Source organism: Bos taurus, chromosome X, assembly GCF_002263795.3.
Source record: "Bos taurus isolate L1 Dominette 01449 registration number 42190680 breed Hereford chromosome X, ARS-UCD2.0, whole genome shotgun sequence".
Taxonomy (NCBI): Eukaryota; Metazoa; Chordata; class Mammalia; order Artiodactyla; family Bovidae; genus Bos; species Bos taurus.
The window spans coordinates 50,611,529-50,629,073 of NC_037357.1; the positions used below are offsets into that span (position 1 = coordinate 50,611,529).

General features: G+C 44.0%; 2 protein-coding genes across 18 annotated transcripts; one reads left to right on the plus strand and one right to left on the minus strand.

Moving 5' to 3' along the window:
* Nucleotides 1-786: 786 nt before the first annotated feature.
* On the minus strand, nt 787-8,851 carry ARMCX3 (armadillo repeat containing X-linked 3). 2 transcript variants are annotated; one of them, XM_005227788.5, is made up of 5 exons: nt 8,538-8,779; nt 8,083-8,162; nt 7,733-7,793; nt 7,389-7,459; nt 787-7,129 (listed from the first exon to the last, which is right to left on the minus strand). In XM_005227788.5, exon 5 carries the CDS (start codon nt 6,976-6,978, stop codon nt 5,839-5,841), a length of 1,140 nt encoding a protein of 379 aa, XP_005227845.1. In that variant the 5' UTR covers nt 6,979-7,129; nt 7,389-7,459; nt 7,733-7,793; nt 8,083-8,162; nt 8,538-8,779; the 3' UTR covers nt 787-5,838. The 2 variants fall into 2 exon arrangements, with proteins under 2 accessions (XP_005227845.1, NP_001179382.1); NM_001192453.2 differs by having other exon boundaries at nt 4,025-7,129; nt 8,692-8,851.
* Nucleotides 8,852-13,804: 4,953 nt separating this feature from the next.
* ARMCX6 (armadillo repeat containing X-linked 6) lies at nt 13,805-16,724 on the plus strand. 16 transcript variants are annotated; one of them, XM_005227801.5, is made up of 5 exons: nt 13,805-13,922; nt 14,245-14,323; nt 14,684-14,767; nt 14,875-14,991; nt 15,142-16,724. In XM_005227801.5, exon 5 carries the CDS (start codon nt 15,208-15,210, stop codon nt 16,111-16,113), a length of 906 nt encoding a protein of 301 aa, XP_005227858.1. In that variant the 5' UTR covers nt 13,805-13,922; nt 14,245-14,323; nt 14,684-14,767; nt 14,875-14,991; nt 15,142-15,207; the 3' UTR covers nt 16,114-16,724.
* The last annotated feature ends 821 nt before the right edge of the window (nt 16,725-17,545 follow it).

Below are 17,545 nucleotides of genomic sequence, written 5' to 3' on the forward strand. Positions count from 1 at the left end.
CAGCATAGTACAGCACATGCATAGAACACATTAATAGCAAGTAACTATAAAAATGGGTGAGAAGAGGGCAGTTTTATGTTTTAATTTATATTTCATCTGTTTGAGTTGTTAATAAGCATAAAGAACTTCTATGGTTTAAGAAAATATAATAAAGAAGACTAAAATAGAGTTCACTATGAAAAATAATCTCTCAGAGTGCTAACTCCGAAATCTGTCTCAGAGAGGTAGTCAAATGCCCAGGTGGATGCATAATCCTGTCCATCAATGCAGAGGCTATAATATGGTCTTCTTTCCCAGATACTAGTTTTTCCACTTTCTAAGTTAAAATAAATATATCTGGGACTTCTATTCATAATTTAAAAATAACTGAAAAGCAATTCCAGAGTGTTACTAATATCTTATTATTTCCCCAAGTAGTCATTTCCACCTAAACACATATGTGTGACCTATATTTATAGACATTCATGAATTATGACATTCATAACATAAAGGTTTAACTTTTATATCAGAAGAAAATCAATCAGAACTTAAGTAATTTTTATAAGCAACATGGTGTGATTTAATACTTTCAATTTTTGGCTATAGATTACACAGATCAGCATAAAAAGAGGTGAAGATTGATGATCTTAAATACTAAGTAATTACAAAGAATTATTCTCCAAGTCAGTTTAAATGGATTTAAGATTTAGAAAATAGTTGTCTGTTTTATTTGGTCTTGCCTAGATTCCATCTTTTCTAATATCAACAAGATAATCCATTTAATTCATTTTAAATGATGGAAGACAGTAAAAATTAAAAGTTTTCTTTTATTGATCCATTTCATTATGTCAGAATTTTCATTACAGCGTATTGAAATAAAGCCACAAAATTTAGCAAGATTATAGTTAAACCCCATTTTAGCAAACAGAAAACTGAAGTAGAAATGGGAAAAAACTAAAGAGGTAACAATTTGTTTTACCTTTGTTTCCAAAAAATCAGTAACACGTTATCATTACTCATAAGAAAGGTTCAGAAAAGGGAGATACTAATCAATATGTAGGAGGGAATGCATTACAAATACTACAGTTTTCTCCTGTTGTAAAATATACATTTCTCAAATCCTGTATGGAAACTAATTGATAATATATCTTAACAGTCATAAAACTACCATCAACTAATAATCCACCTCTGGCTAAGGGTCATCTGGGCAGACAAAATTTCTAATTGTGTACAGAGAGAAACATGCTCTAGCTCTTGAATACAAGTATTTGATTTCAGACACAAGTCAACCCCCATAATTGACATGGGTGCATCAGGTTCTTCTACTTTGACAGCACCAACATCTAGCTAAGTCAGCTCGCCCCAATTCCCTAAGCACTAAATAAACAACCTTCTGATGATAATGTTATTCCTGATGTACATTGATCTTAAGGACAGAATGTTCTGAGCAGCCAACACTAAAAATCTGTTCTACTTGGTAATTACATTTCTTAGAGTAACAGACTCTCATTCTTTTTTTTATTTTCAAAAGAGAAAATCCATCCAATTTAATAACATGTTATGTCCATGCACAAACTTAGAAATGTTCTAATACCCAAAGATGCTTGTACTACACTTACTCTTTCACTTTTTAAAATGTAAATGGTCAACAAGGGTCAAAGAGTTACACTTAGCCCACTGTCAGTGCTGGATCAAATTCCTTTGACATGAACCTGTTAGAATGAAGCTACCCCCAGTAAGGCTTCTTTCCCACTCCCTCCCTCCTCTCAGGCTTATCCCCAAACCCAACAATGCCCAAGCCCTTAACACAAGGCCTGAGAAGGACACAGTGGAGAGGGAAAAGCATGGAGATACATATCTCTGAAAGTAAATATGTGTTATCCTGCTTGATACCACACCTCAGGGGTCAATATCCTAGTCTTCTGCACCTGGAGATGGCAGCATGATAGTTCTGGTTTAAAAGCAAGAAGAGCCACAGTTTGAACAGAGAAATCAGGAAAAAAAAATTTCAGTCTGGGATACGATGAAGAATGAATGTAAAATGTTAGCATTGAAAATAGTCATAATCATTCTTCAAAAAACCACTCTCAAGGGAATAGAGCAGAGAAATTAACCAAACAGGCATAAACACAAAATTTGCCTGAACTACATCAATTTGCTAAATCTACACTTAGAATCTCTTTTGAAATAAGGCAAGTAAAATATGAATTTAAAAATAGAAAACCAGTTTCCTGAGCTTTAAATATTATGCTTTGGGTGACAATTTGTAAGAGAACTATACTCCATCTTTGTAAAATCACCTTTGAACACATTTGCCTGGAATAGACCCACTTAAATTCCTAAAATCAGTAGATAAAAACAAAATAGCAGAATATCCTTGAGTTTCTAACTTCCTCAGTTTCCAAGAAACTGCCATCCTTTCTAAAGAAAGGACACTGGCTCCTCCCTGCCCCCATGAGCTGCCACAATCACGGCTACTATACTAGAAGGGTGCCCTTCCCAAAATGTTTGAGTGGCAACCTCTGATGTGAAAGCATCAGGACATCAGAGTGTGGCTGGGCTGGCCCTGTGTCTTCCCTGGACCAGGCAGTCACACATCTGTCTCACACAGCACTTCCCAAAGTCCGGGTGACTCAGTTTCAAATAACACCAGGTATGGGACATCAAAATTCATGCAATGCACACAGGGCTGTTCCACACTAAGACCGGTGCTTTCTCAGTTTCTGTTCAATGGTCTGAAAAGTCTTGGCATCCAGCCATACATACCCAGGGTCATCTTGTTACCACAGCAACGACAATTACCATTCTGTATCAAATGCCCACTGGTGCATGACCTGGTGTCATGGAGATGAAACGATCACCCCCAAAAGACACAGAAGCACAAAGAGACTACTGTCAACGGTCTCTCAGAGGAGGAAATAAGAGAAAAGTGTGAAGAAGGGAAAGGGAAGGAGAATGGGAAGGGGATGAGAAAAGAGAAAAGGAGGATGAGAAAAGAGACCTGCGGAGCAGATGGACACTAGTCAGGCCTGTGCCCCTGCTGCAGGGTGGCTTTTTATTACCCAAGTGCACCTCATTGCCACCCCAGGGTGAAAGGTCACTCAGCACCCCAGTCCAATGTGGCTTGATCAGAATATTTTTTAGATGTTCATGATACAGATCTGGGTGAGGGAACAAGTTTGTTCTTATTGTCTCTATTTTCTTAAGTATCTCCAATGAATACATTTTAGAAGAAAAGTAGACAAAATTTAAATCAGGTTCTGAAACTTCGCCTACAGTATCATCCAATTTGATGTACAGACTATATAGGTATACTGATAGTTAGTGTCTGGAAGGGTATCCACAGTTGGAATTTGATGCTTCTTTCCCCCAGCTGCCACAATCCCTTATCCAGTTCTTTGTGCTGCTTTCCACTCTTACACTCTGAACCTTCTCTCTGGGGATCACATCCACTCCCATGTCCTTAGTTATCATTTCTTCTCTGGTGGCCCCCAAATCTATATCTGCAGGCTGGTCTTTTCTGAGCACCAGATCAATACACTCAAATGACATTAGGGTATATCCATTTAGATGTCACACAGGTATCTCAAAGTTAATTTATTTTAAATGGATAAGGCTTTCCCTCCCAAATCTTTGTTTCCTGCCTAATAATAGAGCAATAAAAAATTTTAATTCCTTTACCCTCATTCCACCCTTAAAACTGATGTCAAAGGAGCCCCAGTATGATTCAATAGAGTCACCATACCCAACAACTTCAAGCTGATCAGTCCATGGTCCTTTTGTCTATTGTAGGCAACATTTGAGTAAGTATATGGAAGCCTGGGGCTAAAACCAGATCATAACTGAACAGAGCTTTTACCCTTTCCTGGCCTCATGTATAAAGTAGGATAACATCCCCAAACTGACCAACAATACATTGTAAGGGCAGGTGAGATCATGTCTGATACAACATCTTGAGTACGTAGTAAAAAGAAAAGCCTATTTCTTTGAGAAACTATTGTTAACAGTTGCCTTGCAGGAATGACATCACTCTACACAGTAGTCACTTAATAAATGCTAACTTTTATTGTTGTTATTATTTATTAAATGATGCTGACACATGGCAGAATGCCCCCAGCAACACAAAGGTCAACCAGAACAACTATCAACCCTGAATTCTAAATAACTAAGTGTGCTCAATTTTCTTAATTAATTGCTATGTGCCAGAAAATTCTAAGTATTTCACATATATTACTTCATTTAATTCTTACAGTGAGCCCCATCTTTAGCACTCATCTATTATTTCAGAGAGAAAACTTCAACCCATCTTATGTTTAATGTAAATACTCAGTTCATGCTCCAATCAATCACCTGCTCCATTCCCAACACTTTCCTTTTGCAAAAACTTTTGAAAAATCAGTATTTGTTTTAGGTTAATAAGAACACATAGATGAATAAAAAGTAAAAAGGTAAAAATTACACTATCCTTCCACCCAAAGACAATCACTGTTACTATATGGATGTCTGTAATTCCAGAGTTTTTAGTGTCTACTTAAATATCTTATATTCTCAGAAAAATTGAATCCTACTAAGAAGACTCCTATCTAACCTACCTTTCTCACTTAACAGTGCATGATGAACATCATTCCCTGACAATATGGATTGAAATTGACATATTTATCTTACACCATGTGGCGTGCTGCAATTCATGGGGTCGCAAAGAGTTGGACACGACTGAGCAACTGAACTGACTGACTGATGTGAATATTCCTTAATTTATGTAACCAGTCCAGTGTGCTAAATTGTTTAAGTTGTTTTCAATTTTTACTATTTCACACAGTGCTGGGATAAACAGCCTTGTACATACAATCTTTGGCCAATGATTCAATTATTTCCTTAGGACAAAGGGATTACATATTTTAAGGCTAATGATATGTATTACCAAATGGCCCTCTGCAAACCTTGTGCCAGTGTTAAGCGAATTCCTACCACCAGGGTTTGAAAGGCCCCATTTTTGCCATACTCTCATAGACACTGCACAGTAGGTGAGAGAAGGACTTCTATATGAATTCCAATTTTTCTTTCTAGTCAAAATTATTCACTGGCTCTCAGCGTTCGGTGAGGTAATATTCAAACATTTCTCCACAAACTGGCTTCAGCCAACTTTCCAAATTTATGTACTTCCAGTCACACTTTCCACTCTAAACAGACTAGTCTCCTCACTATCACAGCAAGAGTTCCTACCTCCATGCCATTCTCACACCAGTCCCCCTTCTCTCCCATCACATGGAACTCCCTAACTACCTACCCCACTGAGGATTCATTTTAAATGAACACTTCCTCCATAAATCTGTAGCTGACTACTGTATCCTGCAGAAACCTTTGCTTTCTCTGTGCTCTGAGTGCGAATATTTAACAAAAAGTATATGCTTGAGATATTGTTTTCTTTTTGTTTGTATGTTTTTATCTCTCCAACTAGATTACAAACCGAAAGATAAGTATGGTTTCTCTCTTTCTTTTCTTCTTTCCAGCATTATCACACAACTTCATTGATGATACACAAATGCAGTCAATGCAAATGATAGGAGGGAGCTTATTTATGAGGAATTGGTTCACTGTCACTTATGCAGAAGAAATAGTAAAAATATTTCAATCTAGGCAGTGAGATAAAAAGCAACAAACATTTTCAGAACAGGTAGTGATATTCATTCATCCAGCTTAGGCCTGCAGACCAACTCAGATAAATATCAGCATTGATGATACAATATGATATTCATTGCTCAAAACTGGCAGCTGAAAGGATTCCTTTACCATATAGACAAGGTGGAGAAAAGGAAGAGTTTACAACATGTGTTGCTTCTAAACTACAAAATCAAGAACTTATTCCTGGCTCTTTGGAAACATATTCTCAGCCAGTTTGGCCACGAATTTTCCAACTTTCACTTTTACCAAAAAATCCTGATGACTTTCTAGCCCCAGAATCTTATCAGCACACACCTGAAATTCTTTTAAAAAGAAAAAAAGTGAACCTTCGCTGAATTGATTCTGAGTAGATTCATTTTCCTCCCATTTAAAATTGTCATTTATGTTCTCGAATACGACCAGAAGCTTAAGAATCACCTCTTTGTTCTCCTTCTTATTAAAGAGGGAACCCAGCGAGGATGGTACTTGGGCCCTGAGCAGTTCTCTAGTCATGGCTGGATTTTCAGCCAAATTCAAAAGGAGTTTCAAAACCTGAAATTTGGTTTCTTCATTTCCTGCTGAAAATAAACGGAAAAAGTCTGAAATGGAATTAGCAAGCATGTGCTGATACTCATTAGTAACAGTCATGTTCGTAAGCAATCTTAGACCTGCCAGTTGCACAGATGAGTTCAATCGAGAAGTGATTGTGTCATCACAGACTTGATTCATGTATATCTTAAGCCTGCGCTGATTTTCAGCATTCACACTCAAGTTATTTAGGACAATTAAAGCCTTTTCCTTAACTATGGGATCCCGAGTATTGAGAATCTTTGCAACAATTGGGAGGCCACCCAGATCACGAATAATATCTCTGTTAAATGCATAAGCAGCATTGTTACCCAGAGCAATTAAAGCTGCTTCAAGAATATAAGGCTTTTCAGACATCTCAACCAAGCAAAGAACTTTCTGCAGCTCTTGAGGGGACAAAATAGTATCATCTGAATTGGGGGAAGCCCTTTTCTGGACAGCTCGACGAGCCCGGGTGGCCCTGGCCCTCGCCCTGGCCCTAGCTCTGGTTCCAGCCTCAGTCCCAATCCGGGCCCAAGGTGGGTACCATACTACACCTTTGTTCTCACTGTTGTCATCATCATCATCAGACCAGTCATTGTACCTGGCCCCAGGACAATCCCCAACATCATCCACATCCCCAGACCCACCCTCAGCCATTTTCTCCTTGTTCTGTTTTCTTCCTCTGGTCAGTCTATAAATGCAATAGCAGGCGCCAGCCCCAATCACCAGTCCCGCAGTCACCCAGCCTACTTTCCTGGCGTAGCCCATGCAATCGTCCCTGATGGTATCAGGGACAAAGAAACAGAGTAGTCACTCAGGCTGGGGGAGGAGGGCTATGGGCCTGGCCTGGGTGCAGGCCTGTGGAGGATGATCGTCTTCAGCCACTTCAAGGCCGCGACAACTGATTCTGGAGGTGGACCTAGGGGTGGAGAAAGAAAACAGGGTTTGAGTTTCTCTTCTCCTTAAGTTGTCCTCTGCAGAGAGTTGTACAGAGGGACAAGCAAATGAATTCTTGGTAGAAAATGTAGATTGTTAACAAACTCTTTCCCCCTCATTTCACTCTCCCCAGCCCACCTCCTCCCCAAGCCTAGATAAAGGCAGTGGAGCCCATCCTCTCTGCTGGGGCCTCCGCTACCCCAAACTTGGATGTTCCCAGGGAGTGGCACCATTGCACTAACCTCCTCCAGACAGGCAGTTTGCTCCTTCTTCCCTCCCCTGGAGGTGTGCCACGCCCAACAACCCTTGCAATCTGCAGAGAGACCAGAGCCAGTGAGAACTGAAGCCTTGATGGATTGACTGTTCCTCCATTTGTTGCTTTCCTGATTCACCTATCTAGGTTGTCAGATTTTAAAAAAACAAAAACACAACCTCTCTCTGCCATCCAAAACATGCACATGCCTGCCGCTTCCCTAGCCTGAAATGGAGAGATGTTGGAGAAACAGTAACATTGGGTGAGCCTGTCCAACCGCGGGCAATTTCCAACCCCTCCCCCATTCCAGGCAGCCCCCATGCCCAAACCGACCTCTACGGATCCGAGGAAACTTCCTCCCTCGTTTAAACTGGTGCCACCTGCTACAGCAGACCTGCAGGATGACAGATCGAAAACATGGGGACTAAGTGCTGTTGAGAGAAGAGGATTACGAACAAACTATCTGATAGGTTTCCCTTCTGTCATTCTCCCCCACCCCACCCCCCACGACACACGCGCGCGCACGCACACACATACACACACACACTGCACGCCATTTCGCCACAGTCCCAAGAGTGTGAGAAACACACTCAGACTCAGACCTAACCTAGATTATCGCTACCTCTGGTTTCTCCCCACCCCATCCTCCCACCGCCCCCGTTAGGGTCTCTAGATGGTCTTACCCTCAAATCGACCTTCACGGATCCGGGTTAATTTCCTTCCTCTTCTCTAGCCTGGTGTGGTGCCGCAACCTACGGAAAGACTGGCAACCCGGGAGAGGCTCGGATCCACAAGACACAGAGCCATGGTCAGGAAGACACAGTCACAGTAAGAAAGACGGGAAACTGCCGCGACCTAGTGCTTGGTGGACGGACCGGTCCCCAGAACAGAAAACTCTGTTCTTAATTCGGAGGCCTGGCTGTCAAAGGTTTCCCACCCCTTCGACCCCTCTCGGGGTTCTGCTGACACATCACATTGCACCTCCCCTCCCCATGTCCAGCCTTTCCCCTCTGGCACCGTCCTGGAGGACTGGGGGCCAACACCCAGGGCACAGCTCCCTTTCCAGATTACGGCCTCGGTTCCCACCAGATTCCCACGTCCCGATCTCTGAGCTCCTTCCAAACACCCCCCTGCTCACCATTTCGCAGCATCAGAATGGGCTGCGGGCGGGACAGACGTCTTGGAAAGCTGGCGGCGAGTGGAAGAGACGACGGAGGCGCCCCAGGATCCGCGACGGTTTCCGCCCTGCACCCTCGGCCACCCCCACCTTCTGGAATGTCCCAGGCACTGACCTGCACGGATCCTGGATGATCTCCTTCTCCTCCTCCTTCTTTCCTCTGCTGCAGGCCCACTGGCCCTCGGGGCAATGGGGAGCTGATACTCAGACGGGAACAACGACCAGAACAAGAAGGACTTCTGCACACGTCAGCTCTTGGTCACGTGAGACCTACGTCATCCACCAACTCGGGTCCCCAATTTCCCCTCCCACCAGCAGTGCGGCAGAAGAGGGCCCGCCCCCCTCCCTTCCCTCCCCCATAGCAGGCCTTGTTACTCTTTTTTTCTTTCCTAATCCCATCTCCCTGTAGTGGTGTTTGCCTTCCTCTGATTACCAGAAAGGGACAGCATCTTCCCCTGGGGTTACTGGCCACTTGTACTTTTTGAAAAATTGCCTCTTCCTTCCCGGACTCCTGGGACAGTAACCTCTCCTTCCACCTCCCTGCCTCCCAGCTATAAATGTCTACCATTTCCTCTGAAATCTAGTCCCAGATCTGAAAAGAAAAAGCCACCAGAAAAGGAGACCTGGAGTGAATGCAGTTTTTTTCCTTACTTACTGTTTTATTTTTTGTTGTTGTTCTTTCAGTTCTGCCCTTTCCCACCCCCAGACTGCATTCTTTTTAGGAGGAAAAAAATGGCTGTAAAGCTATTTTCATTTGGTAAAAAAAAAAAAAAAAAAAAAAAGAGTGGGAGAGTGATGTTGGGTGATGGCCTCCAAAAGTCCCACATTTTCTCACTTGTAGGGAGTGTTACACACTTCACTCAAAGCAATCTTAGTGTCTTCTGGGGCCTAGCACATAACACAATCCTGAATAAGCTCATCAGTGTGTCTGAGAATACATAAATCTTCTAACTAGGCCAGCCTTCTAAACAAGAGAGCTATAGACTTTTCACTTTCATCAGTTAGCAAGCCACAGGAGCCCTCAGAAGCCAGCTACACAGAAGGGTTGAGTAGTAATCACAAGTATGTCATGGATGTCTGTCAGATAGGAGGCATGCACACTGACAAAGTGAGTGATATACAAAGAACATTACAAAATATACAAATGGACAACAGCATCTTTAAATGAAGTAGGTGTTAGAGGTGTTAGGCCAAGTCAAAATTGGCTGAACTCAGCATCTAGCCATTAGTTTGAAACCTTTTCATTGACTGTATTGGTGAATTCAACAAGTCACCTGTCAGCAATGAGCGAACTTTTAAGAGTGGGAAAAATAATAAAATAATGTCATAACACAGGATCTACAGTGTGATATGCCCTGATAGTTAACATATAAGGTTGTTCTCTGAGTATAAAAATTTTAAGATCCATAGACAATATGGGAGTAAATCAAGAGACTGGGAAATTTGGGAACAGGCAAAATTCCACAGAAATTCATATCAATGTAACTTCTGAAAAATAGTACTAGGATATGACTAAAATGTATTTTTTTCTTCCATTTTTATTGAGATACAATTGATATACAACACTGTGTAAGGTTAAGATGAACAGGATATGACTGAAATTTAGTAAGCAGAAAGCAAATCAACTGTATGATTCTGTGTTTAGAGAAAGATCATGTGCAGTGAGGGGGCTTATTCAAACAGGAGTATATGAAAAGAAGAGTCAGAGGAAAATGTTGATAGTTCCCACCCAAGCACTGTCTGGAGGAGAGGAAGTCTTGGCTAAGATGCGTGGAAAAATTAGCTTTCTTTGGCAGAGCCATCCCCATGATATGTAAGTGTACTTCAAGTTTCTTAGCTGAAAGCCACTTCTTAAAGTGCACCAATGCCCTTGCTCTCTGATTGCAGGCTTACTACGCAACCTTCTGAAGTTGTGGCTTCCCAAGTAGTAGCTTGCCAACGGGGAGAGAAGGGGCTGGTAAAACTAACAGAAACCTCTAGTACCCCTGATGGTTGTACTTCTCAGGATAAATTTTTCAGTTGTCATTTTCTCGTGAGACTTAGCTTCCCTGTGGCCTTCTTACAGGGAGGGAATGCAGAAATCCATGGGTTTGGGCATTCAGATATAGATTTATATATGTCTCTCTGAATGAGAGTCTTCACTTGATACAGGCATCTGCTCTCACTATACAGACAAATTCAGGTATTGATCATGAAGGGATGACCGTAAGACTTTGTACTGTCGATGTGACTGTGTGGAATCCTGTCAAGGAAGTCAGGTAGCTTTGGCCTAGAAGACAGCCTTGTGCACCACCATTTCAGAACTGCACCTCTCTAATGTTCAGTGACAACTAACGCATGCTGTGGCAGATAGACCCCCAGCACCTCAGTCACAGCTGGACAAAAGATGCATATCCAAAGTAGTTAAAGTGCTCCTGCAAATCCACAATAACCTCTGAAACAGTTTACAGTTCTCCCTGGGAAAAGAAAGGAAATGCATTTCACATTTTAAATGCCCTGTCATTTTCCACAGCAAAAGGGTGGTCATTGTGCCCAAAACAAACTGACTCAATACTTACTCTCTTACTGAAATTTAAACCTGAGCAAAGATAGAAAACCAAATATCAGTGGAAGTTTATGGCGTCCTGAAGAGACCATCTATCGGTTCCTCCTACCTTAACACCTCAGAGCTGATGCTGGTCTTCAAAATTCCCTCACTGTTTAAGTTAAACAGATGTGGTTTCTGTTGCTTGCAGTCAAACAAAATTAACTAATATACAACACAAAAACAACACGATACAAAAAGTAATACAGCTTTTAAAGATAGCAATCTTCTATCATTTATTTTTCTTACCCTCCAAAATTCCATCAGTGTTACCATCTGCTGATCCTTTTCTGTTTTTGAATACTTTATAAATCTTGCATCATATATGACCATATACTGATTTAAGCCAAAAGGTTCCTTTTGACAGTGGACTCACATAGTCTTTTGAAGACTTGTCTGAGGGATTGCTTAAGGATTTTCCCATTTTGCTTTTTAAATGGTATGTCAGGCAAATAGCATGCCCTTAAATAAATATTTGTTGGTGGGTGTATAATGGAGGGAAAATAGATTTTAAATGTCAGTCCCCAGGTTCGGTTGTAGGAATTGTGGATCAAAATGACAAAGAGAATTAAAAGGGTTATCATTCCCATGGGGTTAGGAAGTTTAAGAGAGGGAGTGGATCCAAACAGGAAAGATCTGACAGCCTGGGATAATGGTGGTCAGGGGTTATACATTGGAAAAATTGAAAAATATACCAAAGGGGAGAGAGATTTTTAACTAATGAGGAGAGATAAGAGTGGAGCTTTTGTCCCTGAAGCATGGCTAAGTAAGAGTTGTGAAATGAGTCCTTATTGTAGAGCCATGTCAATGACACCTGTCTTTCTTAAGTTTTACATGCTCTGCAGTTCTTTCTAATGTATATATTCAAAATAAATAAAAGCCACTTTTTAAGTTCTTAGCAGCCAAAAGTTGAATGATAGTTAAATCTGCAAGTTCTGTTAGTAAGGCTTCATAAATATAAATCAATTTCTTTGGAGAAGTAAAATAAAGGATGATAAGAAGAACAGTGTAAGGAGAGGATGGCAAAACAAATGAGTTAGGGGTTTAGAAAGATGAGTTGTAATGTTGGTGTGTTTGAACTATAAATGTTTAAGGAAGACCAGAAAGTTGTGACATGTTCTTGACTTGTGAGTTTTTCACCAGCAAGGCACTCTGGGCTTCCTGGTTCACCTCCTGAAAGGGCCTCCCCCACACAGGGGCCCCTCACCCAGGGAGCTTCCTGCTGGGGTGTCAGATTTCAATGTTCTAAGAAAGAGGCTGCCTGAAGGGTTTATATTTAGAGCATGACTCCCCAGCGGGGACAGCTGGATGTCTGGGAACTAAGTTCTGCAGACTTTGTTACTACCTTCTGGGATTATTCTGAGGGACTTGTATAGATAGTACAGTGAAATTGTAACGTAAGGGAGAGGGTGAAAAGACCTCTTTTTCCTGGCAACACTGCTTCGGGTCCTGTGAACTGTGCCTTTTGTGAGGGAAAAAGGCCGTTGATCTCAAGGGCTGTCAGGTTGTTGCAGTGATTTACAGTCACCCACAGACCCTCACCATTATTTCCACTGGAAAAGGCTGAACACCAGGCACTACTAAGAGGACATACAGTGCACAAATGACAAATACCGGAGGTCTTTCACCAATGTGATCAAATGAAAATTCCACCTATCATTTTTATCAATGGGATAGCAGGGAATCCTCTAATTTCTGGATGATTTATGGGTTACACCATGAAACTTGAGAATAGATTTTAAATAAAGAGCTTTGAATGAAGAGCAAGCTAATCTGTGAAGTTACTAATTTGTAAGGTTCATCTGAAGACATAAGATTCATTGAAATTTGGGGTCTGCAGAGAGTCTGTCCTTCAAAACCAGAATGGAAGCCATCCAGCAGTCTTCTCTAACACATAACACTATGAGTTCGGCCAAGAAGAAAGGGATAGTGGTTCACTTCTCTAAACTGGTCACAATTAAAACACTGACCAATTTACTATAGATTCATTTTATCCATCAATTTATAAATCATATTGAAAGTACACTGGCTTTGTTTGTAAGGGTATGTTTTTAAAGTTTCATATGCTATTTGAAAGCTGCTATCTCCTCTGCAGTCAGAAGAAAATGTTTTCAATGTACAAATTAGCTTAAATCAATGAGGCCTTCGTATTAACTAGGAAATCTTGTTTTATACACACACACACACATATTTGTATTTTCTGACTACAAAATAGTAACTTGAGTCAATTAAGAAAGAATGGAAGAAATAGAATATAAATATATTAAAAATAGGAACAAAAATCTCCCTGTTACTTGGGCTTTTTTTCCCTGCCCCTCTGCTTAATTTTGGTGCAGAGACTGCATGTGGGAAGGGGTAGAAATGAAGAAAGAGGGGACAGGAGTTTCAGAGCCAAAGAAGGAGTAAGACATTCCCCTCGAAAGAAGTGTAAGTAAATGATAGACCCAGGAAAAGTGTTGCCCTTTTCTGTAATTAGAGAAGGCAAATGCAAACACCAGAGAGCCATGCACTTCTGGCATTGTTACAGAGGAAAAGAGTAACAAGGCCCCTTGTGATGGGGGGAGGTACGGGGCAGGCTGGCGCCTGCCGCACTGCTTGTGGGAGTGGAAATTGGGGGCCAGAGCTCGCTGGTGACGCGGTCGTCACGTGACCAGAGCTGCCTGGAGCAGAAGTACTGCTAGTCGCCTCCGTCTGGGTACCAGCCCCCTATATCACTCTGCAGGCGCGTGAAGGAAGAAGGAAAGTGGCCACGGGCGTTGCAGGTCGGTATGAACGTGGGCTCTGCTTGGAGGGAGATGGGGTTGGGAGAAGGCCAAGAGCGCCACGGATCCAGGTTCCGGCAGACAGGGGTCTGTGTCCCCTTCTCTCCTACTTTCTAAATACTGCCGTCCCCCTCCTCATGCCCATTTTCATGGAAAGAATTGGCGGACTTCGGGCGGCGGGTGAGGGAAGTGAGTGGCTGGCATAGAGTCTCCGAGGAAAGAAAGGTTTCAGGATCAGGGCACTCCTGTCCAGAGTGCTGCTCCGTCCACCAAGCACTCCGTCCCCTCTGTCTCCCCCCCACCCCCCACCGTCTGTCTGCAGGTTTGTAGATCTGTTGGCCAGTAGGTTGCCAGGGAAAGTCGCGGCGAGGGAAGGACCAAAGTGCCTTGGGACCGTGCAGGTCGGTGTGAAGGTGGGATGAGCCTTGGCCCCTGGGTGGGGATGGCGGTGGGGATGAGGGAGGGGGGCTGGGATCGCTGCGGGCCGGGTCTGAGCCGCCCTCTCCAGGCCCTTTCCTCCATACCCCCTCCCATTTCAGCGCAGGGAAAGGGGTGTGGCGGCCTTTGCTGGGGAAATGGCGGACGACAAGGGGGGAGGGGTGGGGAAATCAGTGTTAGGAAAGTCAGAAGGGTGTGAGAAATATTTTAAGCTCAAAGGCTGGAAATTCAGAAAAGGGACCTATGTTCTCATTGCTGATCCATCCACTACACTTTAGTTTTCCAAAGCCGGCTATCTGTCGTTCTCTCTGTCCTTCTGCCAGACTGTCCATCAATCACTGTGGAAGGACTATTGACCACAGAAGACAAGAAGAAGGAATTTACCTGGCTTTGGTAGAGGTTGGTAGGTGAGACTGCCTCTAAGTCTTTGGGGCTGGGGGTGTGGTGGAGGAGGAGACTGCCTGTCACCCCCTGGTGGTTATAGCCCAGCCCCAACTCCTGCCCTTCTCTGTAGGCCCTGGGACACAAATGGTGGGTCCTGAGGGGAGACAGAGGATAACGGAAAAGAACAAAGAACTTATTGCCAAATAATCCGCTTCTCTCAGCTGGAACTCAAACTCCACTCTGTCGGGTGAGGCAAAAATCCAGGTATTGCCAAAAGCCCTAATATCATTTTTCACCCATAGATTCATCACAGGAGAGCCTCAGGAGCCTGGAATAGGCTGAAGCTGTCTCCCCTCCACCATCACTCACCCTGGTCTTAAGAACCCTCTTCTTTCAGGTGAAACAAGACCCTCTCCTGTTCTGTCCTACCCCACGCCCCACCCCCAGCTGAACGGATCTGAACATGGGCCGGGCTCGGGAAGTGGGTTGGATGGCTGCAGGACTGATGATTGGGGCTGGTGCCTGCTACTGCGTTTACAAACTAACCATAGGAAGAGATGACAGTGAGAAGTCGGAGGAGGAGGAAGAGGAATGGGATGATGAGCGGGAACTGGATGACGAGGAGCGCGAGATTTGGTTTGACTTGACAACTATGGCACGGCCCTGGAGTGAGGATGGGGACTGGACTGAACCAGGGGCACCCGGTGGTGCTGAGGACAGACCTTCAGGTGGGGGCAAAGCCAGTCGAACATACCTGGTAAAACAGCGCCCGTTCCCTTATGAACACAAAAATACTTGGAGTGCTCAGAGCTTTAAAAATTTCTGTTGTGCTCTTGGCCTCTCCAAGGGCCCTTTCATTCAGGGAAAAATGTTGTTAGCTGAGCCCAAGGATGCGAGTTTTTCATTTAGCCATGATATCAACAGTCATTTGGCCAGCCTCTCCATTGATGGAAACACAATCCCGACTCCCGACCCTGCTGTTGAGGAGGGAAAGGCTTTGTATGTCCCAGATAACTTGAATGCCAGTGTTGAAAATCAGGGCCAGATGAAGACGTGCATCAGCCAAGTGTGTCGGGAGACTGTGTCACTTTGCTGCAACTCATTTCTGCAGCAGGCTGGATTAAATTTGTTAATAAGCATGACAGTTATTAAGAACATGCTTGCCAAGTCCGTTCCAGGCTTGATGCTTCCTTTGATACCAGAGGGAAGTGAATGTGCTGAGGGGCAGGTTGTGAAACCCCTGACGGGTTTGTCTGAAAAGCCAGCCTTGTCGGGGGAGTTGCTGAGAGCCCAAGTGCTATGGCCCTTCCTGCCCCTCTTTATCAGGAACACAAACAGACAGCTTCTCTCAGAAACCCTGGCCTCTTAAGTGGCCCCTCCAGCAGGGTGGGACTGATCCACTCCAAAACAAAGCCCAGTCAGTGGGTGAACACACACTTGTGTTCTCAAAGACTCTGCAGTGGGTGCTATTGAAGACCCAGCCTTAGCTGGCTCAGCACATCTCTGGGTGAAAGTTGCATTTGCTAAATCCAGGACCACACTCTTCCTGGTCAGGCAGGGGTTCCCACAGAGCTTTGAGTAACCTCTTGGTTTTTCAGTCTGCAGGCAATGTGCATTGTAAATTGCTCCCTTGCAGCCTTCTTCCTGTGGTAAAGGGGTCCTTTCAGCTGCCAGCTGTGGTTAAAGAACAACATGTTCTAGCCTCAGTGGGGATGCCTGGCCTGTGGTGGTCGCTGTGTCTAAGCTGGACCATGTTGGGGAGACCAGACCCATGTGGGGGCTTGTGCCAAAAACGTATCAGTTGCTGCTTAGATGGGATTCTTTCCATTTACACTCTTTTCTTTGCAAGCCTATGAACGATACCTATTGAGCAAAAAAGTACACCCCTCTTCTATGTGCTGTACTGACTTAACCTTGTCTACCAAGTCTGCATTTTTATGTATCATCAATAAAGCTGTGTGCTTTAACTGGCAAAAATGAGACACGGTACTTGGTTCTGAATCTCTAGTCTGCGTGAGGGGACAGAGCAAAATACAAGATCCATGCTAACTGACTGGGGGCATTTGCTCCTGGCAGATGCCCACTTAGCAGTGCCCACAGGAGGCTGGGGAAGAGATGAGCTGCAGGGTTCAGGAGGAGCCTCCAGAAGGGGCTGGGGGAGGGGCTGGGGCAGGGAAGGGGGTGGGGGGTGGGATTAAGAAGGACTCTTGGGTGGACTAGAAGAGGCAACACCTTGAAGCAGGCAGCACAGTGCCTGATGCAGAGAAATCCTTCCCTCGATGAAGGTGTCTTTCCTCGCCTGCTGGCCTAGAGAAGAAGGTCAGTACCGTTGGGTTGGTCTGTGTGTCCCTGTCGTCCCACTGGGCAACCCATCCCTGACACTTAATGCACAATTATAGCAGTAACAGTTGCTACTCGCTGAGGGCCTGCTTGGTGTTGTTCCCTCTCCTGAGAAGCAGCTGTGCAACCTACTTGCAGGCCTCCTCCCTTCCTTGGGAGGCCAAGCCCAAATTCCCAGCCAAGCAAGAAGGCTTGGCCCTTGCTTCCTCTGGGAAACCTCTTTTCTGCCCTCTCCCGGGTACTTCTGTGGGATCCAGGAAGGAGACAATGGAGACGTCCACGGATCCCCGAGGGGGTGGGAGGGCAGATGCTGAGGGGCGTGGCATGGCCATGGCTGGTCCACCCAGAAGGACACATATTCATGCCGTCCATGCAAGCTCCCGGCACCCCTGGAAGGAAAGGAAGAATGTGGCTCTGCACACTGAAAGCTCCATGAATCTGTGTAACCCATTGCACCGCCC

Bases quoted from the DNA above. Each gene is read 5' to 3' on its own strand.
- ARMCX6 (XM_005227799.5), top strand. From the start codon at position 15,208: ATGGGCCGGGCTCGGGAAGTGGGTTGGATGGCTGCAGGACTGATGATT.
- ARMCX3 (XM_005227788.5), bottom strand. From the start codon at position 6,978: ATGGGCTACGCCAGGAAAGTAGGCTGGGTGACTGCGGGACTGGTGATT.